This window comes from Molossus molossus, unplaced genomic scaffold (genome assembly GCF_014108415.1).
Source record: "Molossus molossus isolate mMolMol1 unplaced genomic scaffold, mMolMol1.p scaffold_m16_p_3, whole genome shotgun sequence".
Taxonomy (NCBI): Eukaryota; Metazoa; Chordata; class Mammalia; order Chiroptera; family Molossidae; genus Molossus; species Molossus molossus.
In genome coordinates, this window is record NW_023425366.1 from 119,767,355 (window position 1) to 119,792,235 (window position 24,881).

General features: G+C 44.9%; 1 protein-coding gene and 1 long non-coding RNA gene across 3 annotated transcripts in view; one reads left to right on the forward strand and one right to left on the reverse strand.

Moving 5' to 3' along the window:
• Positions 1-7,478: 7,478 nt before the first annotated feature.
• The window catches only part of LOC118641821 (ATP-binding cassette sub-family A member 3), a 51,526-nt gene continuing 34,123 nt past the window's right edge, over positions 7,479-24,881 (forward strand). The window contains exons 1-8 of one of the 2 annotated variants that reach the window (XM_036279402.1): positions 7,479-7,600; positions 14,582-14,794; positions 15,776-15,963; positions 17,025-17,104; positions 17,269-17,533; positions 20,134-20,261; positions 20,997-21,162; positions 24,554-24,813. In XM_036279402.1, the coding sequence (XP_036135295.1) occupies positions 17,051-17,104; positions 17,269-17,533; positions 20,134-20,261; positions 20,997-21,162; positions 24,554-24,813 (873 nt within the window). In that variant the 5' untranslated portion in view covers positions 7,479-7,600; positions 14,582-14,794; positions 15,776-15,963; positions 17,025-17,050. Of the gene's footprint in view, positions 7,601-14,581; positions 14,795-15,775; positions 15,964-17,024; positions 17,105-17,268; positions 17,534-20,133; positions 20,262-20,996; positions 21,163-24,553; positions 24,814-24,881 lie in introns of those variants that run through there. The other variant, XM_036279403.1, reaches the window with a different exon arrangement.
• LOC118641822 lies at positions 12,966-15,791 on the reverse strand. Its single transcript, XR_004961658.1, has 3 exons — positions 15,770-15,791; positions 13,204-13,266; positions 12,966-12,998 (listed from the first exon to the last, which is right to left on the reverse strand). It is a non-coding gene; the product is annotated as an uncharacterized LOC118641822 (long non-coding RNA).

Sequence of the window (24,881 nt, forward strand, 5' to 3'; positions counted from 1 at the left end):
TGCTTATATGGAAAAGCCACTGGAAGTAGCTCATGCCTGGCACATGAGTTGGGTGGGGCTGGGTCTCAGGAAATAACCAGGGTGGGGCCAGGTTAATGGAAAACTCATATTTGATGCCTGCCTGCAACTGTAAGCTGGGTGGGGAGAGGGGTCAACAAAGGAACAATGGCACCTGCCAGAGTTTCCATCCTAAGAGAACTGTCCTGGATCCCTGCCCCTCCAGCCCTTACCCTGAAGCTAATCAATTCAGTTCCTCCCTATATATCCCTGGTGCTTTCAAGCTCCTACCCGTTCCATGGAGCTTAGAGAGAATAAGTTTGTGATGGTGAGTCCTTGTGTGGGCCTCTCAAGAGGAATGCCTGGGACTCCAGAAGACCTCTGTCTCACTCTGATTGCAATCCCTGCTCATTCTCACAGCCAAATATTATGGGGACTCCTCTTCCCAGCACTGGTACCCTGGGCTGGGGAGTTGGGTATGGGGCTGGAACCCCTCGCTCCTTACTGGGGACCTCCACAGCCAAGATATCCCTCCTGATCCTTATTCACCATGTGGGACCTGGCCAATCCATGTCCCTGCCCCTCTTGTCATGGCTACTGGTCTTGTCATGGCTTCTTAGTTATAGGATTTCTGTTAAGCTACTCCTCAGGTGGTTCTCAATGATGGCTGCTCTTTAATTTAGTTGTGACTTTGATGTGGTCATGGGAGTAGGTGAGCATAGCATTTACCTACTCCACCATATTGACTGGAAGATCTGCAGTATCTTTTGCAGGTATAAACAAGCTGGTTCTAAAATCCATATGAAATGGCAAATGGACTAGAATAGTCAAAATCATTTTGAAAAAAAAACCAAAACAAAACTAGAGGACTCCTTTTGTTTCAAGAGTTACTAAAACCACACTAAATCAAGACAATATGGTATTACTAAAGCATAAGCAGGCAAACTGGCCCATGGGCCAAATCCACTACCCAATTTTCCATAGCCTATAAACTAAGAATTATTTTGAGCCCGGCCGGTGTGGCTCAGCAGTTGAGCATTGACCCATGCACCAAAAGGTTACCGGTTCGATTCCCAATAAGGGCACATGCCCAGGTTATGTGCTCGGTCCCCAGTGGGGGGTATGCAGGAGGTGGTCCATCGACGTTCTCTCTCATCAATGTTTCTATCTCTCTCTCCCTCTCACTTCCTCTCTCTCTAAAATCAATAAAGGAAAAATATTTCTTCTAAAAAAAGAATTATTTTGCCCTGGCCAGTTTGGCTGGCTCAGCGGTTAGAGAGCATCAGCCTGTGGTCTAGGGAGACCCGGGTTCAGTTCCCGCTAGGGGCACGTACCTCGATTGCAGTTTGTCCCCGGCCCTGGTTGGGTCATGCGGGTGGCAATCACTCAATGTGTCCCTTTCATGTCAATGTTTCTTTCTCTCTCCTTCCCACTCTATCTGAACAAAAATTTAAAAAATGTACTCAGGTGAGGATAAAAAATAAAAATAGAAATAAATAAATAAAAAGAATTATTTTGACAACTTTTAATGGTTGAAAGAATGTCATAACCACTATTACTGAACATTGAATAGTTTATGAAGTTAGCTTTTATATGCTTATGTGTGAAATACTGGGGTATGGTCATTCTGATGACAACCAATGCTGTTTGAATCACAAGCAATAGCAAGCTGCTTTAGCACTTCCCATGCTGTCAAAGAACAAAACAAGGAGTGAAATCTCTATTTCCACACAAATTTTCAGGAGATATCTCTTCCAAGCTCAAACTATTGTTCCAGCAGCATTTTTTTTCAGACCTTGATTTAAGTGCAAAGAAAATTTTTATATTTCAAAATCCATTAGTTGTGCAATTGAGGAGCCTTCACATAACCTTCAATTGGATATGATTAATCTGTAATATAATGACTTGTTAAAAGGCAAATATCAAGAGCATAATGTAACAGAATTCTGTCAATGCTTTTCAAGTCATAAATGCACTCAATCAATATCATATCTTCATGGTGAAATACACAAAATCTTGTTACAGATCAGAATTAACAGTTGAACATTTACAATCAATTTTGATGTTAGGAAATACTTTGAACTCCAGCTAATCAATATGTTGTCCCACAAAAAAATAACTCCATTTTTCTTATTAGTAGATATGTAGTACAAAAAAATTGTACCCAAGCCCAGCCAGTGAGGCTCAGTGGATTGAGCATTGTCCCAAGGACTGAGAGGTACTGGTTGGATTCCCTGTCTGGGGCACATGCCCGGGTTGCGGGCTCGATTCCCAGTTTGGGGCATGCAAGAGGCAGCCAATCAATGTTTCTATTTCTCTCTCCTTTCCTCTCTCTCTAAAAAATCAATAAAAGCATATTTTTAAGATATTTAAAACACTGTTCTCAATTATTATATTGAATTTCACTAATAAAAATTCTGTAAAAACTTACTTTGTCTCTTATATAACAAGCATCTATGATATACTCAATTTTGCCTGTTGACATGCAAAACCTAAAATTTTGTTATCTGGCCCTTTACAGAAAACCCTGGGCTAAAATTAGATCAAAAATACACAAATCAATGGAGCAGAAAAGAGAATACAGAAATAGACCTACACAAATATAGTCAATTTTTGACAAAGGTGCAAATGAATGGAAAAAGAATATTCTTTTTAACAAATGGTGGTGGAACAATTTGAATCCATATATGGTAAAAAAAAAAAAAAAAAAAAAAGACCAACTTTGACCTATATCTCAATCCATTAACTGAAATTAATTAAAAAGAGTATAGACCTAAATGCAAAATCTAGAACTATAAAATTTCTAGAAAAAAATGGGAGAACATCTCTGTGACCTTGGTTAAATTAAAGATTTCTTAGCTATGCCATCAAAAGCATTAAAGAAAAATTTACAACGTAGACTTCATCAAAATTAAAAACTTTTTGTCTGCTAAAGACTATTAATAGAATAAAAAGACAACCCACAGACTGGGAGAAAATACATGCAAATCTCCATCTGACAAAGGAGCTGAATCCAGATATATAAAACTCTCAAAAGTCAAAGCAAGAAAACAACCCAACTTTTGTTAATGGACAAAAAAAAAAAAATGAAGATGCTTCACCAAAAAGAATACATGAGTGGCAAATAAGACTATGAAAAGATGCTTGCCCTGACTGGTTTGGCTCAGCGGTTAGAGTGTCAGCCTGCAGTCCAGAGACACCCGGGTTCAGTTCCCGCTAAGGGCACGTACTTCGGTTGCAGTTTGTCCCCAGCCCTGGTTGGTCGTGCAGGTAGCAGCCACTCAATGTGTCCATTTCACGTTGATGTTTCTCTCTCTCTCTCCCTCCCTCCCACTCTATCTGAACAAAAAATGGGGGGAAAAAATGTCCTCAAGTGAGGACAAAAAAAAAAAAAAGAAAGAAAGAAAAGATGCTCAACATCATTATTCATTAGAAAAATGCAAATTTAAACCACAATAAAATACTACATAGCTACTAGAATGACTACTTTTTTTTAAGTACTGACAAAGATACACAGCAACTGAAACTGTAATATATTTCCAGTAACAAGGCAAAATGGTACAGCCACTTAGGAAAATATTTTGGCAGTTTCTTGTAAGGCTAAACATATACTTCCATACCATCAAACAACCCCATTCCTAAATTTTTACTCAAGAAAAATAAAAATTACCTGGCCAGTGAGGTTCAGTGAATTGAGCATTGTCCCATGGACTGAGAGGTCCCAGTTCAATTCCCGGTCATCATACATGCTCAAGTTTAGGGCTCGATCCCCGGTGAGGGGCATGCAGGAGGCAGCCGATCAATGCTTCTCTCTCACATTGATGTTTCTAGCTGTCTCTCCCTTTCTCTCTCTTTTTTTTTTTATCCTCACCTGAGGACATTTTTCCATTTTTTGTTCAGATAGAGTGGGAAGGAGAGAGGAAGAGAGAGAGAGAGAGAAACATCGATGTGAAAGGGACACATCGAGTGGCTGCCACCCGCACGACCAACCAGGGACAGGGAAAAACTGCAACTGAGGTACGTGCCCTTAGCGGGAACCGAACCCGGGTCTCTCTGGACCGCAGGCCGACACTCTAACCTCTGAGCCAAATTGGCCAGGGTTCTCTCCCTTCCTCTCTTTAAAAAATAAAAATAAAATAAAAACATATTTTTTTAAAAATAGAAAATGAAAACTTTTATTTTCAAATGTAAAAAATTTTATTTTTACACAAGAACCTATACACAAATCATTATAGAAGGCTTTCCTCATAATCTTCCCTAAACTGGAAACGGGGCCCTTTGCTAAATGCCAAGCACTTTTCTTAGTATTTTGTTTTGATGCATCAAACCTCACAACCATCCTATGAAGTAGATACTATATGATCCCTATTTTACACAAGGAAACCAAGGCACAGAATGGTTAAGTAAGACATTAAGATTTGAGATTCAATTTAAGGCTGTGTGGTCAGATTCAATAATGGGCTTTAACCACTACAATATAATGCCTCTCAATCACTGAATGAAGGAGTAAGTATACAGCCATTGGTCTAGAATTTATCTCCCAATTATAACATTGTTCCTATGGAAACAATCAGAGAAGCCCTATTCTAAAACTCTGCATTGAATGCCAGCAGCTAGGACACTTTGGTACAAAACAAACAAACAAACAAAGTGTATTGGGATATACAGATAGATAGCATTTGTGTCCCTGCAAAAGAAATAGAAGCTGACATACTGATTTCATTTAAAAAGGATAGTGTGGATATGTATAGATCTATAAATGTCACCAACTATTGTAATGACTGGCTTTACTGCCTTTTGTAAAGCCATTAAGATTTATGTGTCACCATCCACTTTAACTTTTGCGATCAATCTTGAGAAACGTCTTAGCCATGGTAACCCCAAGGAGTATGCCATGTAATTTCTCAGCATATATTGGTATATGAATGTGAGTAATTTACATAACAGAGAGGGTTAAAGAGCCCAGGAACCTGAACACCTGAGTTCTAGTCTCAACTCTAATGTGTGACTTTGAACAAAGGCCCAGACCTTTATCTGGGCCTCCCACATGGAGGGAAAAGACTAGATAGAGCCTCTAGATTCGGCTTCTTTTTTTCACTAGTGACCCTGAGCAGAAATTTGATTAAATTTTCAGTGATTGTTGAGAAACATCAAAAGTGTCCAGCCCACTGTGGGCAGTTGTTTTTGAACAGAGGTCCAGAATCTGAACTCTTTGCACATAATAATCTTGCTTTGTCAATGACCTTCACACACCCCAATCATGATTCTGATAATTAATAATAATTACAATAGCAGGCACTCTGACATGATTAAGAACAAAGATATAAAATTATTACTCTTTGCAATTGTGTGTCTTGATCTGTGTGGTTATTCTTCTTCTAGTATCCCCACCCTCACCTTCAATCTAGGGGAAAGTCTGAGTCAGTCAGCTCTGGATTTGGGTAGACAGAACCAGGAAAGGGCTGGAAAATAACTGCAAAGTGTAACCAGTCTAAATTGGAAGTGGCAAGGTTTGGTTCTTGAAAGAAAAAAGACTGAGTAAGGACAAGGCAGAGAGAAGACAAGGACCAGTCAGCCAGGTTCATAGAGTTTTCTGGTAGACACTTGGTTGGAAAGAGGGGGTGCAGTGTGTGAGGACTGATGGGGAGAGATGGTTTTTAAGATGTTTACAACACAATAATAGCCACTCCTCTACTCATCTTGTAATTGCATTCAATTATGTGCGGGGTATTTTTTTTTTTTTTTTTGTATACTCATTATAAAGACCAGGCTATGTAAGTTTCTAGTTGTACTCACATTATACCACTATTTATTTGGCATTTATGTGCCAGGCATTGTAATAAGCACTTATGCATTTTCTCATTTAACCCTAAAAAAATACCTTTGAGTTTGGTATTATTATTTTAATTTTAGGGATAGGAAATTAAGGTTCAGAAAGGTAAAATGATATGTCTACTAATTAAGGAGTCAGATTAAGATTTAAGACCGGGTCTTTGTGACTTTTTCATTCAACAAATATTTACCAAGTGCCTCCTCTGTGCCAGGCATTCTAACACCCCGCTATGTAGCCATAAACTAGACAAAATACCTTTCCTCACGGAAACCACCTTCTGGTAAGGGAGATAGAGGGGGAAAAAGCAAACAAATAAGTGAATACCACTTCAGATAATGAAAGGTGCTATGAAGAAAATCAAATGGGGCATGGAGACGCTTAATCACTAATCCATAAGGAGTGTTTGGGTGGCAGAAGAAGAAACCTCCCGACTTGGGTCATTACTTTACGGTTCAATCAGTCGCATCTGATCCTGAGGCTGGGAGCAGGAACAGGAGCTGGCCTGGTCGGCAGGCGGCGCCCCAAGTGCTGCCGGCCAACTGTGGCCCAGCGACCGCTGACAAGAACTGCCAGAGCGGGGACAGCAGAGCAGCCCACCTGTGGGTGTGCCTCGGACCGCTGGAGGATCCTCGGAGTCCTCGAATTGCTGGAGACCAAGACACTAGTGGGCCAGGCCGCGATGACTGTTGGCCCCGCGCCGTTCACACTCCAGCCCAGGCCACCCTCACCTGGCCCCACCCCTGCCACGAGAATCCTCCAACCCCAGCTGACCCCAACCAGGCCTCGGAACCCTCTCAGCCCCAGGTGACCTTGCCCTTGTCCAGCGACTCTTCCTGCACAGGTGATCCCTGTCCCTGCCTCGGGACCCTATTGTTCCCAACTAACTCCGACCTGACCTCGCTCCCCTTCGGTCCAACCCGACCCATGACCCTCCTGCCCAAGTGACCCTTATCCAGCTTCAGACCCTCCTCACCCAAGGTGATCCCAATTTGGTCTTGGAAGCCTCCAGTCCGAGGTGGCCCTGACTCTAACCTGTGACTCTCCTGCCTGAAGTGATTCAGACCCGATCTCGAGACCCCTGTCTTCCCCGTCCTTTTGAACTGCGCCCGGTCACCGTGGTCACAACCCGGGATGCCCAGCCTTCCTGCCCACCCCTACGGCTGTATTACAGAAAGTTCCTGGCCTTGTCCGCCCCCGCAGCCATCAGCACCAGGGCGGACCGGGTCCCCGACACAAAAGACCAGCTGCCCACCAGGGGTGAGGCCGAGCAAGAGGTCTGCACCCTCTCCGTGAGGAGAAGGGGCACGGCACCCAATAAAAGACAGTGCTAGAGGGGAAATGGAAGGAGGCCAACGAAGGTCAAGTTTCATGTGATGACTACTTTAGAGGCTTCGCTGCGCCTACGGACAGCACGATTCGGCTCAGGAGAGTGCGAAACCTCCCCCGGTCCCTGTGTCGCGCGCCCCCTGCTGGCCATGGCCCTTTGCGCAAGCCGGACACTGCGCAGGCGCGGGTGGGGCGGGGCGCCCTGGGGCAGGAGGGGCACCCGCAGGGGCCGCCCAAAGCGCACGCGCGAGCCGGCCGGCGCGCCCCCTGCAGGATCCTAAGCGTCTAGGTCGGTCAGCCTGTAGCGGGTCGCAGGCGCCCCCTCCCCGTCGTGGCGGCCTAGCATCTGTCAGCACTGGCTGCCTCCGCGAAGTCGGGGGCTGAAGGAGTGGACCCCGCAAGAGGGCAGAGCGCTGGCCGCAACATCCCCGGTGCCAAGGATCGGTGAGTGCCCTCAGGACCCGCCTCTTGCGCGCGGCTGCGGGGCCGCTCCCGGCCCACGGCCCCCGGCCAGCTCCCAGCCCCTGCCGACCTGTCCCGGACCCCCGCCACCCTGCACCGCCCCGGCTCTGCTCGCGCCCTCCCGCACCAGCCCAGCAGGTGCATCTCGCCGCAGCGCCAGGCCACCCTGACTAAGGCTTCCCCAGCGCTCGAACCTCTCTGGGCGTGTCCCCATATCTGCAGGCAGGTCGCTGAAGCCGCCCGCCCTCGGAGAAACTTAAACCTTCCCGGAGATATAATCGCTGCTGCGGAATCCTTTGTGCCCAGCCAAGATAAGACCTTCCGGCATTCATCCAGCAGGCACTCTGAACACCTACCTGCCTGCTAGAGCCCTGCTGCGTCCCAGGCTGGGAAGCTGAGGCAGGGCCTCCAAGAATGCTGCTGGCTCATCTCTCTGTACAGAGTCCCAATGTGGGTGGGAATCCTTCCCCATGCTGGAGTCCGTCTTGCTCCCAACCCCTCAGTCCTAGAACGAGGGTCCAATGAGGATCCAGGGGTCCACTGTTAGTGGTGGAAGTTGTATGGGGGACAGCAGGAAGGGAACTCCTAGTCTAGGTGGAAAGGCCTACAGCAACACTAAGTACAACCTTCTGGTGTCCATGGTCAGTCTGGATTTGGTATGAATTTGTGTTTACGCGGTTATCTGCTCTCACACAGTGCACTATAAACTTAATGAGGGCAGGACCTGTCTCCTGCAGGAGGGTTTAGGGCAGGTGTATATTTGGTACATGAATGCATGCTCTCTCCTCACTTCCTCGACGTGATTTAATTAAAGCTGTTGCCTTATAAGATTATTTCTGTTTGTTTGCCCCTTTGCCTCCCGAACTATGGAACTGTGAGCTCCCCCAAGGCACAGATTGGATTTTGTCTGGGCTTGCACTCCCAGCATATAGCCAATGCTTGGCACATGACAGGCCTGGCGACTCAGGCAAGGCGCAAGTGAAGGAGTTATGCTTTTTTCTCCTGCGCAAGTATATCTTTTGATTCAGTACATTTTGAAGCTGCCTTTTGTAAACTTGAAAGTATGAAGGCTTTAGAAAGTTTACATCATGGAAAATGTGAGAGAAAGGGAAAATAGGTTAAAATGGATGCCCTGAGAATCTTGTCCCTCCTTTTTTAACTTCTTAGAGATTTTTTTTTTAATTGAACACTTGCTTATTATATCTCACAAACAGAATGGCATCATTCCCTCTCTAAGGTGATCTACCACCATTCTGATGTGACAGCCTTTTGGAACAAGAGAGGGTAGCTCAAGTTGTTTTTTAAAAAGATGCTAGCCTTCCATAGTGCATGTACCAGGCAGTCTCATAGGAAGCTATTTGACTTAATCTAAACTGGAAAGGCCCAGGTAATACTCCCTAGTTAAGTTTCTTCTCCAGACTTGCTTCTTGAGATGGCAGTAGACTCTTCTGCTATTAAGTCTGTTGAGGAGGGAAAGCATTCTAGAACTCTGGGAAGAATGATGGGCAAGGCTCTGTGAATGATTGAAAGATTTGCTGAACATGGTCCCTGCTCTTGGGGACCTTCGGATGAAGTTAAAGAGATTATTTATTCACAAGTAACTATGACATAAGACAGAACAAGGTAAGTGACACATGAGACATCCAGAAAAGCTACTAAAGGTGTCCAGAGGTGGAGGAGGGATGGCTTTCAACAAGAGCAGAAGGTCTCAACTCTGGCTGCATGTTAGAATCAAATGGGAAAGAGTCCCACGTCCAGAGCAGAGCCCAGAATCTCCAGGGATGGGCCTCAGACATCAGTTTTTGTCTTAAAGCATGCCCAGAAGATTCTGTTGTGCAGCCAAGATGAAGAACCCTTGAACCAGAATTATCAGTGGCTGCTTCACAGAGGTGCTAGGACTGGTTGAGAAATGATAGGTAGGACTTCAGAAGGTGGAGACAGACATAGTGGGTGATGTTACAAGCTGACAAAACCACAGAAGGCACAGACACTGGTGGGAAAATAAGGTATGTCAGTCCCTGTCCTGGGGGACTTGTGCAGTGTATGAATGACTCAGAGTTATTTGCACATTTGAAGAGATTTGGAGTCAGCAGGCAGGTGGGAACCTTTGTAAGAGCTGAGTAATGAGTTTGCTGCCTTGCTCCTTACAGAAGATCCATGGTTACCTTGCCCTGGGGATTCTCAGTTGCCCCATTACCTCACTAGAATGGGACTGAGGCCACAGCAGGGGGTAAAAAAGCAGATAGCAGCACAGATTTTGTAGAACTCTCTCCCAATAACCTCCTTTGGGCCACATCTTTGGCAAAAATATACCCTACCAACTCACACCAGTAGCTTTAGTGTAAACTCAGAGCCATGTGATCCTGAGGAGGTGGCTGCTCCTGACCCTGAACAAAGCTGGTGGTGGTGGTGGTGATGAGTGTGAGGTCAGCACACTAGGTCTCCACCTGACCCTCCCAATGCAAATGACCACAGCCTCAAACCCATCCTGGTAGGGTGTGGAGGAGGCTGCCTCAAGCCTTAGCCACTCCAGGACCACATGTGTAAATAAGTTGTCTAAAAACTATTTTTTGTGCACTTTCTTGTGTAAAAGAATTTGAGCATGTACCCCCATATATTTATTTATAAGTTATAGTATATACTACTGTCCTGCATATTATGGGCATAGAAATATACACAAATATATAACTTTTAAAGGGATAAGAGGCAAAGTGAACACGATTAAATTTTGTCAATATACTAATGGTACAACATATATTGTACCAACATACACTGTTTTTAAAAGAAAACCATGTGATTGAGTCTACATCTCACTTATAAAATGGTGAAATATTTGTCCCAGCATTTAAAGGTCTGGTTCTGTGTCCTGTTTATTTCAGTTCCTGGTTTTTGTAGTATGTGGTGTTCACAGGTAAATACAACACACCTCATGAAAACACAGACTGCACTATGAGTCCAGTACTTGTTTTTCTTTTACTTTTTTAACTAATGTATTTCTTTTTGTTACAGATGTTTCTCCTTTCCCCCCATTGACATCCTCTTCCCTGCTCCTGTCCCCTCCCCTCTTCACAGTATTCCTATCTGTGTTCATTGGTTATGCATATATGCATATACCAGTACTTGTTTTTCAATCCCACTTACTAGTCATGCAAGGGATCTTGAATTTGGGCTGATAAATGTTCATGGGCTATCAGGCAAGCTGGAAATCTGGTTCCCAAAGTTTTTGGTGTGCAGGTGTAGGTGTTTGTGAAATGGTACTCTTGCAGCATCCTTGGTAACACAATCATACAATTGTGGAAACATCTTCAAACATCCATTTTCATAAATGCTCTGTTCTTGGCACAGATTATTCGGAAAGGACATAACTCATGCATTGTCACCTTTTCCTTGAAGGGACTGATTTGAGTATGTTGGCTTGAAAGAAATAAGCAAGCTGACACACTGCTGCAGTCATTTGCCCTTGAAAAAAGGAAAGAAAAAGTATCCAGATTTTGAACTTTTCATGAAAAAAAAATGTGAATTTCCTCCTTAAGTTCTAAGTCACAAGATATCAATGAACCTCTGTGTCACAAAGATCTTCACAGGTATTCCTGAGTCACTATAAAGTATTATAATACTTTGGCTGTTTAAGAGTCTGGTTTTGGTTTTTTATTTTAATTGACTACAACCATGATATCTTGAAGCATGTAAACTCCAACATATCTGAGAGGCTTAAAGTACACTAGTGGGCAAGGGCCCACCATCACCCCCATGTCACAGAACCTCTCCTCCATCAGGATTCCATGGCTGCTGACACACACCCAACAAGGGTACCAGGGTCTGCCCATGTATTACATACATTAGTAAAGCCAATTTTTCTCATTTTTAAAGAAAAATACTGCCCTGGCCGATTTGGCTCAGCGGTTAGAGCATCGGCCTGCGGTCTGGAGAGACCCGGGTTCGGTTCCCGCTAAGGGCACATACTTCGGTTGCAGTTTGTCCCCGGCCCTGGTTGGTCATGCGGGTGGCAGCCACTCGATGTGTCCCTTCACGTCAATGTTTCTCTCTCTCTCTCCCTTCCTCTCTCTCCATCCCACTCTATCTGTACAAAAAAAAAAATGGAAAAGTGTCCTCGGGTGAGGATAAAAAAAAAAAAGAAAAATACTTATAAGTAAAATTTCTCACCATTCCATTACTCCAGCAGATCATCTTATCTTGCTCACCCCGCTTGGAGATTAATAGTGGGGTTCCCTGGTGGGGACCATACTCTATAAATGTGTCTGCTAGTTTCAGCTTGATTTTGACAGTGTTTATTGGTATTTGGACATTTCATCTGCAGAATCCATCGAATTAGACATTTTCACAAATTTACTGTGCACTCCGCCCCCAGAAAAAGATCACATACTGGGTAAAAGATTAAGCAAAACACAACACCCGCGAGCAGCATTACTGAATATTTTGACAACCCTCTACCTCCATGCCCCACCCCAACTCCCTTCTTGACATAGCATCCAAGCCCTTGTTGGCTTCCCTTTCTGGCTTATTCCCTGCCGTTCCCTCTTTACCACTCTGAACTACTTGCTGTTCCCCACACACCCTCTTTCAGTTCTCTGTGATCTAGTAATGTCTTCTCACCTCAACTTGAAACTTGAGACCAGTCTCTCATGTAACCTCCTCCTGGGAGCCTTCCCAGAGCTCTCTCAAACACACACACACACCAAATTCAGTCTTCTCCAGAATCTTGTGATGCTTTTATTTGGCTTCAGTTTTAGCAATTACAGTACATGCAAACATTCATAGACTGAACCCCTTGGATTGAGAACACTGGGATTTTCATTTCCAAATCCTTTACATGATAAAAGTGCCCATTACACAGTGAGCACTTGGAAAATGTTTGTTGGATTAATAAACGCTTTTTTGTCTTGTGTATCCTAAAAGGCCACAGATTCTACCAGCAAACATTAACTAAGTACCTGTCATGCCTTCTTCAGTGTATGTACACGTAGACCTTTAATACTGCTGACTGTTATGGACTCCTGTGTTGATAAAGAAGAGCTTTCTGGTGTGGCTCAGTGGGTTAAACATTGCCCCATGGCCTGAGTGGTCCTAGTTTGATTCCTGGTCAGGGCACATGCCTGGGTTGTGGGCTCAATCCCCGGTTGCGGGGGAGAATGCAGGAGGCAGTCGATTGATGTTTCTCTCTTACATCAATGTTTCTCTCTCTCTCTCCCTTCCTCTCTAAAAAAATCAATAAACATATATTAAAAAAATAAAAAGAAGAAGAAGAAAGAAAGAAAAAGAAGTGCTTTCATAGCTGAGATGGATCCTCACCCACCTCAGTCCTCAGGAAAAATGCCAAGTCCTGGCCAGCACCACCAGCCAGGGCATCTCTATTCCACACCTGTGGTAAAGAAGGCAGAATTATGGTTGTCTGTTCTCTACCTGACATCAGGAGGTACACCTGTGGCTTTACTGAGACACCCCCTCCCCCCTGCCTCCTTTCCACCCATGCCTCCCTCCAGGCCTGTGCAGACTTAGGCTACCATGAAAGGAGATTTACTGAGCCTGGGATATGACAGGAAAATGTGACATAATGAGGTGTGTACCTTGTCTACTTCTGCTCTCTGGTCTTGAGGCTTGCTCAGAAGTGATCTCTCTTGAACACCATTCTGTTCCATATATGCAGAAATACAATCTTTTTTAGCATGGGCATATAGAAATTGGAGGATATATTTAAGCCCATAATGAAAAAAGAAAAACCTACAAATTTAAAAAGTGGAAGTGTCTGGACCCCTCAACATGCACTAAGAGTGCTGCTTAGCAGTGAGCCCTGAACAGCCATGGGTGCTCATGAACTGGCACAACCCACAGCTCTTTAATGAAAGCTACTGGAAAACCATTTTTAGAGGAATTCTATGTGCCATCAAGAGACTTCTCAGAAATTAGCAACCCACAGTATGCACTCACTCTGGACCAATTCAATTACTCACCTAAAAAGCAAATATTGAAATATTCAACAATTTGTGTAATGTTTAATATTTTAACAGTAAGCAAACAAGCCTTTTAGAAGAAAAAAAAAAGCTTTCCCTTCCCTTCCTGGCTCTGTCCCTGGAGGAGTGAAATGAGCCTCTGCAGAGGGAAGTTCTCAGACATGCTCTTGTGGGGCGGAGGTAGCAGCTTTGCAAGTGGCCAAGTGTTTGCTTTAGAGTAGAACCCACCTGGGCTGGTTCTGGATCAAGGCCACTTCCACTTCTGGGGACTCTCTATGCCACCAGGGTCAAGTGTTTTTAGGAACTTTAGCTTCCTTTCCTCGTGTACATTTGCTTTTGTAACCAGAAAGCTTTCTCGGTTTTGTAATTCCGGGAATCTCCTCCTTTACATTCTTGTTTGCTCAGACAGAATGGACACAAGTATAGCATTCAGTGAGACTTTGGATAAAGCCTGGCATGTGCAAAGCAATGAGCTAGGTGTTATGGGGAGACAGAAATAAATAAAATACTTACTAAGGTGGTGGGACTCAAGGGACATTTTTTTCTTTTAATTTCTAATGTTACGTTCTGAGAGCAATATATACAAATTTTATAAAGATGTTTACTGCTTTTAGGATACACAAAGATGTAGTGGTGTAGTGGTTAGAAACTGACCTAGGAGGTTCAGATCCTGACTCTATGGCTTTTTTGCTGTGTGATCCTGGGCCAGGGTTTTCCTCCTGGTTTTTTGGTCTATAAATGGGTGATGATACCAGAAGCCAGAGCTGGATTAGGAGGCTGTGTAAGTATAAAATATAAAAGCTTCTTATCTTTTAATGTACTAGAAGAGAACAAAGAGCCACCCCTGCAGTCTGGTCTCTGTTTTCCTAAATCCATTATTTCTTTGTTATTAGATCTGTTCTGTTTTAAGTAACATACTTGCAGTCTATTTTGCTCTTTGATTTTCTAACTTGGTGAGGGATCTCTTATGTTTATTTTTCAAATTGTTCTCTAGCACCCTCCATTTGCCCAAAGGTGCCAAAGAGTCATGCCAAAGAGCCCCAGGCCCCTCCTGCTGTCCCAAGAGGCGTCAGTGCTCCTGATCTCCAAGGTCACCCTGCCAGCCCCACCTCAGAGCCCTCTGCACAGGGCTGCCTCCTTTCCACCAGTCCTCCTGTAGCCCCAGAGGAAAACTACAGCCAGGAGCCTCTCCTCTCCCAGGACTCAGGTCAGTTCCTAGATTCTGCTGCACAGCCTCGTAAGAAGGTGGAGGGTCTGTTTTTCTGCCCTCCTACCACTACCACCCTCTCTCCCTCCAGGCCTAGAGAGACAGGATTAAGCTTGGTGATGTGTCCTTCCTTGAACAGACTTTTCCAGAAAAGGAAGTCCTCAACTTCTCTGACCAGAAGACCTCTGTGAACTGTGACCTTTTTTTACATTCCCCTTCTGAGATAGAAGAAGAAAGATCATTTTGGCCAGGCCAGATGACAGGCCCCTGCTGGAGGCTCGGTCTTCCCCTCTTAGTCTAACCCACTTGTAGAAACCTTTCGTAAACCACAGGCCTCCATGGATAGCATTAAATCACTGCTCTCTTATTACCTGTCTAAAACTGATTTTTAAGAGTTTTCCACCTTCTTAGTTTTAAAAGAATTGGGATAATTTATTATGTTGCCACTTAATAGCACTTGATACTATTTTAGCTTTAATTTCTTCACATTTTAATCATGTGGTTAACTGAAAGCCATGTTTTAAATTAATGAATAAGTAACTTCTTGCAATTGGGTTGTCTACAAATATACAAATATTTATTGACTACACTTTAAAGCATAAATTTTGAGTAACTACTATTAGATATGGACACATCTTTTCTAAAAAAAAACAAAAACAAAAAAAGGCAAGAGCTCACTTTGAAAACAGGGCTTTAATGGAAGTTATTTTCACCTGACTGGAGCCAAAAGTGAAACTAGCCATTTTAAAAAACAAACAAGCTCACTCTCCACACACTGGGTCTCAAGGCAGGTTCTTTGGGTAGTGGTGTTAGCTTGTGTTCACTAATGAATGATTAACTAGCCATTTATCTTAGTCTTCTGTATGATCTTAATCCACTTAATGAATGGTTTTGAGTTAGTATCAGCCTGAACATAGAGCCATATCACTGAACTTTAGAATTCTTCCTCTGTGAGTCACAGATGTTTCTCCCTACCTAAAGGACTGTGAGCTGTGAAGGGTTTCTCGCAATCCACCTGCATCCTCCGTGCGTGGACGGTGACCAGGAGTTCTCTGGGGCCTCCTCTCCTTTGCCATTCTTGCTGCCCACATTAGGTCTCAGCAGCCTGGTCTGCACTTCAGCCTCCATGCCTGCAGCTTCCAGAACGTGACCACCTCCTTCTCTAGCAGGTAAGCATCTAACGAACTCTGGGCTCAGTGTTTCTGCTTCTCACACCTGAAATCTAGTGAAATGTGTTTCCCTAAATTGAGAGATACCTTTCATATATATATATATATATAGAGAGAGAGAGAGAGAGAGAGAGAGAGAGAGAGATTGATTTTAGAAAGAGAAAGAGACATCAATTTGTTATTTCACATATTTATGCATTCATTGGTTGATTCTTGTACGTGCCCGGACCGGGAATCGAACCCGCAACCTTGGTGTATTGGGATGATGCTCTAACCAACTGAGCTACCCAGCCACAGCTGAGAGGCCTTTTTTTTTTTTTTTTTTTACTGAGAGAGGCCTTTTTAAACCTCCACTCTTGTTTTTGCTATCTCTTGTGTTTGATAATCTCTCAGCCAACTTTCCTAGTTTTATGTACTAGATTTAAATACAACATTCATAGTGACACAGGATAGATTTGCTTTGAAGGAAAATGACCATTTGTGGGAGGCTTACATACCAATGCTCAGTTAAAGCAGGAAATACTTGTCCTTAGGGTTCAAGGTGGGAAGGTGCACTCTATCATCCCACCCACGTGCCTGCCTACCTGTGTCCTACACCTGTGTCAACAAGACCAGTGAGGGTCCCCATACTAGGTGTTTCCTCCCCACTCCCTCCACAGCCCTCTCCAAGCTTAGAAATCACCCCCCACCCCCAAGCCAGCACACTTAGCTGAGTTTCCTTTTACTGGTTCTGTGTTGGTTGAGAGTGAAGCCAGTCAGGGAGAGGAATTCCATCAGCCTGAATATTTTGCTAAGAAATAGCACATTCATATGAACTACAGAGAACATCTGAATAGCTTTTATCAAATGATAAATACCCTCTAGCAGTCACATTGCATGTAAAAGCCTGTTGTTGAGCTTAAATTTCGGGAAGAAAGATGGTACAAAAGAAGGTGAGGAAAAACATGGAGAGAAGGTTATGTGTCCCAGGACTCAGTCTTCCCACTTTCCCCTGTGCTCCCCCAAACACAAAGCACATTTTCATGGCACACCCTAACTTTTTGTCTTTGGTCTGTAACTAGCGCTGAAGGTCCCTCCTGGTGAGAGGATGGCAGTGCTCAAGCAGCTGTCACTCCTGCTCTGGAAGAACTACACTTTGCAGGTATGTCCTACTCTTGGGTACATGGCAGGAAGAAGTGCGTGTCCATTGTGTGGCTCAGGGCATGAGTGAAGCTTGGAGGAGCGAGTATCCCCAGAGGAGGGGGATCTATGAGCCCACTCCTGTGCCTCTCAATCCATCAGCATGTGATTTCATTCCTCTTCCAGAAGCGGAAGGTTCTGGTGACGGCCCTGGAACTCCTCCTGCCCTTGCTGTTTTCCGGGATCCTGATTTGGCTTCGCTTGAAGATCCAGTCGGAGAATGTACCCAAAGCCACCATATACCCCAGCCAGTCAATCCGGGAGCTGCCCCTGTTCTTCAGCTTTCCTCCTCCAGGAGATGCCTGGGAGCTGGCCTACATCCCCTCCCAGAGTGACGCTGTGAAGACCATCACAGAGACAGCTAAAAGGGCGTTGGTGATCAACATGAAAGGTAAGTCCTGTGGGACCCTTCTCTCTGTGGGGTTCAAGGCCATTCTCCAGACCTAGCACCTCCTCTAGTTGGCCATGTCTCCAGGACAAATCCTCCAATTCCAACTCTGTGTCATGTCTTTCTTTTTTTTTTTTTTATCCTCACCCGAGGACATTTTTCCATTTTTTGTTCAGGTAGAGTGGGAGGGAGGGAGAGGAACAGAGAGAGAGAGAGAGAGAAACATCGATGTGAAAGGAACACATTGAGTGGCTGCCACCCGCACAACCGACCAGGGCCGGGGACAAACTGCAACCGAGGTACGCGCCCTTAGTGGGAACCGAACCCGGGTCTCTCAGGACCACAGGCCGACGCTCTAACCGCTGAACCAAACCGGCCAGGGCTGTCTTTTATTTTTTTTAATTGATTTCTTTTTTCTAAGCGAGAGAGAAAGAAAAAAATTGTTCCACTTATTTATGCATTCATTAGTTGATTCTTATATGTGCCCTGACTGGGGATCAAACCCACAACCAACTGAGCTACCCAGCCAGGACTTGTGTCATGTCATATTACAAAGTGGGGACCAGAGTTGTGAGAACCAAATGAAGTGATGTGTGACAGCTTGAGCAGCACCTGATTATCTACAGGGGGAATGGGTGGCCACATACCTAAAGAAAGCTCTTTAATTATAAGGGCAAGATACAGTTTGAGAGCATGGTGCCAAGAATCTTTTTTGGGATGTGGTTTTGGAAGGACAGCTCTAAAGAAGAGTCATTAGGCCCTAGCTGGTGTGGCTCAATGGTTAGAGTGTCGGCCCATGCATCAACAGATCTTGGGTGTGATTCCCAGTCAAGGGCATGTACCTGGGTTAGTTTAGGGTGTGTGGGGGAGGCAACCAATCGATATGTCTCTTTCATATTTATATTGATGTCTCTCTCTCTATCTCTCCATTCCTCCTTCCCTTCCACTCTCTAAAAATCAATGGAAAAATATTCTTGAGTGAGGATTAACAACAACACAAAAGTCAGAATCATTAGGCCCTGGCTGGGTGGCTCAGTTGTTTGGAGTATTGTCCCATACACCATAGGGTTGCAGGTTCAATTCCCAGTCAGGGCACATACCTAGGTTGTGGGTTCAACCCTCAGTCAGGGTACATATGAGAGGCAACCAATCGATGTTTCTCTCTCACATCAATGTTTCTCTCTATATATCTCTCTCTCTCCCTTTCCCTCTCTCTGAGATCAATAAAAGCATATCCTCAGGCAGATTTTTTAAAAAAAGTCATGTCCTAGCTGGTTTTGCTCAGCGATTAGAGCGTCAACCCGTGGACCAAAGAGTTGTGGGTTCACTTCCAGTCAAGGGTACGTACCTCGGTTGTAGTTTGTCCCTGGCCCTGATCAGGGTCATGCGGGAGGCAACCAGTCGATGTGTTTTTCTCACATCAGTGTTTCTCTCTCTCTCCCCCTCCCACTCTGTCTGAAAAATAAAGATGGAAAAATATCCTTGGGTGAGGATTAAAAAAAAAGTCATTAGGCCCTGGCCAGTTTGGCTCAGCGGTTAGAGTGTCGGCCTGCAGTCCAGAGACACCCGGGTTCGGTTCCCGTTAAGGGCACGTACCTCGGTTGCAGTTTGTCCCCGGCCCTGGTTGGTCGTGCGGGTGGCAACCACTCGATGTGTCCCTTTCACATCGATGTTTCTCTCTCTCTCTTCCTCTCTCTCCCTCCCACTCTATCTGAACAAAAAATGGAAAAATGTCCTCTGGTGAGGATTAAGAAAAGAAAAAAAAAGTCATTAGGAAGCCTGTTGAGGGATATTCCCAGTAAATACATGCTAGTCACCTTTTCTAGCTCTTTGTTTTCAGGATGAAAAGTATTATCTGCCCTGGCTGGTTTGGCTCAAGATTAGAGAATTGGACCAAAGGGTCTCAGGTTCAATTTCCAGTCAAAGGTACACCCGGGTCGCAGGTTCGATCCCCAGCCCTTGTCAGGGTCATACGGGAGGCAACCAATCGATGTGTTGCTCTCTCTCCTGCCCTTCCTCTCTATCTAAAAAAATCAGTAGAAAAATATCTTTGGGTGGGGAGTTAAAAAAAAAGTATTATTCCCTTTCTTCTCTTGATTTTGGTATGTACCTCCTGTGGCTTGTTTGATTCAATATAGCCAAGACTTAGGAGAAGATTCTTGGTCCCTCACCAAGTGATTACAGTAAAACCCTTTATATGAAATGGGTTCTGGGGGATAGAGAATCATTTAGCAAGCTATACGTTAGTGTCTACTGAAATTTTTAAAGCACACCACTGTGGCTGTAAGAGGGCTTAACCTGGCAGTGGAACCCAGTACAGGGTGGCCGCCCACATGGAGGAGGGTTATGGACTTGGCATTGCTGCCAGCTCTACCTCTAGTCTCACCAGAAACCCAGGGCCGGCTGTGATTGAGAGGTTCTGCCCATCTTCATGGCAGCCTGCCTCTCTGCCTAAAGCAAAAGCTTCCTCGGGTCTTAGGAAAGGTTACACAACCCTAGAGAAACTTGTAAGTTTTCAGTCTTTTATCTGCAAAGGACCGAACCGTCCAGATTTTTCAAGTGGGGCAGACGATTGGGCAACTTAGCTTCAATGCTCTTCACAGTTCGTGGCTTTCCCTCGGAGAAGGACTTTGAGGACTACATCAAGTATGACAACCGCTCCTCCAACGTGCTGGCCGCCGTGGTGTTCGAGCACACCTTCAACCACAGCAAGGACCCCCTGCCCCTGGAGGTGAGGACTCAGCCCCACAAAACCGAGTCCATCCCCCATCTCCCACCCCAAGCTAATTCAGCCTACAAAAGTGCTCTGCCGGCCTGGGAGTGAATATCAGACTTTCCCTTTGGGTCCAATATTGCCATCTCAGTCCCCACTGAGGGAGCCCTGGGGATGGGTTAGCCCATCAGGCCAGAGAAATTTAGAAACCTTACCTGCTTGAATAAAGCGACCTATAAGCCATCACTTTAGGCCTCTTTATGTCCTCTCATTTCATAAAAGGTGTTACTGGTCTCCAGGCCTCTTTGGATAGAGTCATATAGGATAGATAAGAAGTAGCAGATACTCGGGACTGAAATATGATGTGGCAGTAGCATTTCTGTTATATATTTAAAACAAACAAAGGTTTTTGCTTGTCCGATGGCATTAAAACTGGGAAACCATCTAATCCCTCTAGCATTATTTCGAGGGCCCTCCACTCACATGTGGAGTTCATGTGGGTAGATGGCAAGAGAAGGGTGGCAAAGAACACCCAAGGTGCCCCTGTGGGGTTTCCTATTCCCACCTGTGGCGCAGGACCACTCACTCTGACATTCATAGACCATGTGCATATTGGTGGAGGGCGGGGAGAGGCACTGGGAGAGTGGTGAGTTCACAGAATAACAGAGTTCCCTAACCTCTCTCATTTGATACAGATGTTTGTTCCTCTGTCTGGATCCCTCAGAACAGTTGGTTTTCTCTTTGTTTCCACAGGTGAAATATCACTTACGGTTCAGTTACACACGAAGAAATTACATGTGGACCCAAACAGGCTCCTTTTTCCTGAAAGAGACAGAGGGATGGCACACCACTTCCCTTTTTCCACTTTTCCCACACCCAGGACCAAGGGAACCTGCATCCCCTGATGGTGGAGAACCTGGTGAGAAGCACCTGTAGGGTCGTGTTACCGCCCAAGGTGCTGCTGTGATAATTACATCGGGGAAACCCACCTTGCATTTCTCTGTAGAAATAGTTTTTAGGAATATTTGATCTTCTTTGTAGGAGAAGGAAGAAAATATCCAATAAAACTGTCTTCTGTAAGGCTAAAATAATCTCTGAAACAGCAAATTTTCCCTTCCTGTTTCTCAGAAGACACATGTTCTCAGATGAAACATTTATATTTCAGTTTTTAGGGAACTTCAGTTTGCACTGAATCTTTTGGGCTTGATTTTATGTTTTCCTTGCTGCCTCTGTATAGTTTTATAGGCTTTTAAGCTCTGTGGTTATTTAATTGATCTGTGGTTTAATTGATGCATTGGAATGTTTGTAGAAGTTGGATCTTAGGTAGCTATACCCTGTCAGTGCGTGTGTTGTTGTCCCATGTGACTTTAGCAGGTAGTTGGCATGTTTGTCTCCTTTAAGCATGGTCGTATCTTGGAACATGCTAGATACCCAAGAAGTAATAGGACTAGATGGCGCCCTTAGGCTGAGACCCAAGTACAGGTTTCCATAGCATCCAAAGTGTTGCAAAGAGCACAGGATTCCACAGGTCTGTGGGAGGCAGAGATTATTAGAGGTTTTGATGGAAAGACCCAAGAATGTCCCTAAGAGGTAGGAAGGAGGCAGCATGTGTGCAGCCAGCATTACGGGTGGGCTGGTGTCAGGGCCTGTCACCAGGCTAATGTTCCAGGACAAGATTTTAAATCCAGAACAGGAACTAAGATAAGCAAGGTGCCCTGGCCGGTTTGCCTCAACGATTAGAGCATCAGCCCACAGATCAAAGGGTCATGGGTTTAATTCCCAGTCAAGGGCATGTACCTGGGTTGCAGGTTTGATCCCCGGTCAGGATCATGTGGGAAGCAACCAATTGATGTGTCTCTCTCACATCAGTGTTTCTCTCTCTCCCTTCTACTTTATCTGAAAAATCAATGGAAAAATATTCTTGGCTGAGGATTAACAAAACCAAAAAAAGATGAGTGAGGCAAGGTGAGGTGCCTGAGGCCCCAAAATGAGGTTCTGGACAGGTCACCAACCTGGAGATAAGGTGAAACCACATCAACAACAGGAGAGACTGATTGCTGAGACCCAGGGGCTGGACTAGAGATCCTGCTTGTGTGGACAATTTCCTAAGCTTGGAAGCAACAGAAAAAAATTCTCAGAAGGAAAGATTGACAGATTTCAAGGACATGATATTGATTTTTTTTTTTTTTTTTAGTTCTCACCTGAGGATATTTTTCTGTTTATCTTCAGATAGAGTGGGAAGAAGAGAAAGGGAGAGGGAGAAACATCGACATGAGAGGGACACATCAACTGGTTGCCTCCCACACAACCCTGACCAGTGCTGGGGACAAACCACAACTGAGGTATGTGCCCTTGATCAGAATCAAACCCGTGACTCATTGGTCTGCCAGCCAACGCTCTACTGCTGAGCCAAACTGGCCAGGGCAAAGGACATAATATTGATATTAAAAGCAAATAGAAGACACCTGGCCAGTGTGGCTCAGTGGTTGAGCATTGACCCATGCACCAGGAGGTTGCAGGTTCAATTCCCGATCAGGGCACGTACCCAGGTTGTGGGCTCAATCCGCAGTGGGGGGCATGCAGGAGGCGGCCAGTCGATGTTCTCTCTCATCGATGTTTCTATCTCTCTCTCCCTCTTCCTTCTCTCTCTCTAAAATCAATGAAGAAAAAAAAAAGCAAATAGAAGACTAGGGAAAACATGTTCAGCAAATGACAAAGGGCAAGTATCTTTTGTTGTATAAAGGACTCATACAGAGCAGTTAGAAAAGCATGAAGGCCTTGAGCAGTGTGGCAAGGATGGGAACCTGGCACACAGCAGGCACTTGGTAAATTTAGTCCAGTGTTCTTCCCCAGCCCCCCCTTAAAGGTCCATACCTTAGACCCACTGATTGCCCTGATAAGACTTGAACTCTGGAGTAGTCTAAAAGAAGGAGAAAATCCACATGCACAAATATGTTCGCTATAGCTCTACTTACAATCACAAAAAGTTCAGCAATGGGAAATGACTGATTACAGAGTGATGGCTTCATTCCTCAAAGTGTTGAGCAGCCACACAAGTCATGATGGTAAAGACTATATGATAACAAGGCAAAGCCTCATGAGAGAACAGTGTGTGAGCAGGCAGGCAGGATATTTCATGGAAGAGGTGGTATCATGTTGTGAAAAGACACTGGCTTTGAAGCCAGAGACCAGGGTCCCATCTTATCTTTCCCCGCCACGTTGTGTGTCTGAGCTGCCTGGGTCTCAGTGGTCCCATCTGTTCAGTGCGGATATTGTTAGCTCCTATGCAGGTTTTGTAAAGATGAGAGCCAGACCCCTACCCAATACAACAATGAGTGACCTTAATTGAGCATCTACTATTATCACCACCATAAAAAGACTTAACCTAAGGGAAACAGTAGAAACACAGGTTTGGTAACCCCATATGGGGTATGGTTGGTATATTGCTTTTCTCTTTTCTCTTTTCTAGAGGCTGGAACCCAGGCAGTTAAAAGACATCAGATGTTCTAAATGACACTGTATTTTATGAGTGAGGGTGCCCACTCCACCCAGACCTGCACCCATGTTCCCCCTGTTCCTTGGGCTCCGGCCTCAGGTGCTCAGGCTGCCTTTTTCTCTCCTGAGGCCATGCCCGCTCCTTCCTTAGGCCCAGTCCCTCCCAGGCTTGGTTCTGGAATAGAATACTATTGGCCCAGTTTACCAGTTCTCTCAGGCCCTTTTCACTTTAAGAATTTTATTACAAACCACTTTGGGGAAACCACAAGATACACAAAGATCTTACAACAGTGGTCTTTGGGCTGTGGTGTCTTCCCCCTCTGAGATGGTAACTCAAGGGCAGAGCTTTCTGGTTGGCAGAATTATGGCCCTCTAAAGATGTCCACATCCTAAACCTCACTACCTGTCAGGAAATGTGGCAAAGGGGAATTAAGGTGGCAGATGGAATAAAAGTTGCTAATCAGCTAGCCTTAAGATAGCCAGATTATTGTTGATTATCCCATTGGGCCCACTGTAATCACTAGGTCCTTAAAAGTAGACAAGGAAGGCAGAAGGGAGGGTCAGAAAAAGATGTGATGGCAACAGCAGGGTCAAAGAGATGCTACTTGGCTGGCTTTGAAGGGGGAGGGAGGGGCCACAAGCCAGGGAATTCTGGAGGTTCCTACAAACTAGAAGAGTGAAGGAGACCTCAGGGTATTAGGCTATGTTGCTCTGTAGCCACATTCAACAGGGAGACCCTGGTACAGCTCAGTGCACATGGTTCTCTGAGATGGGAGCACTCATGCTACAGCTTTTCCAACACATGTTGACCTCAGGGTACATCCGAGAAGGCTTCCTGGCTGTGCAGCACGCTGTGGACAGAGCCATCATGCAGTACCACACAAACGCCTCCACGCATCAGCTGTTTGAGAAGCTCACTGTGATAGCAAAGAGATTCCCATACCCGCCTTTCATTTCGGACCCCTTTCTGGTCGCCATCCAGTACCAGCTCCCCCTGCTGCTCATGCTGAGTTTTATTTACACCTCACTCACCATCATCCGGGCTGTCGTGCAGGAAAAGGAGCGGAAACTGAAGGTAACCTGATTTGCATTTGGCTTTAAAACATTTTGATTCTAGGCACAGTGCCACTGTGGGGTAGTTGT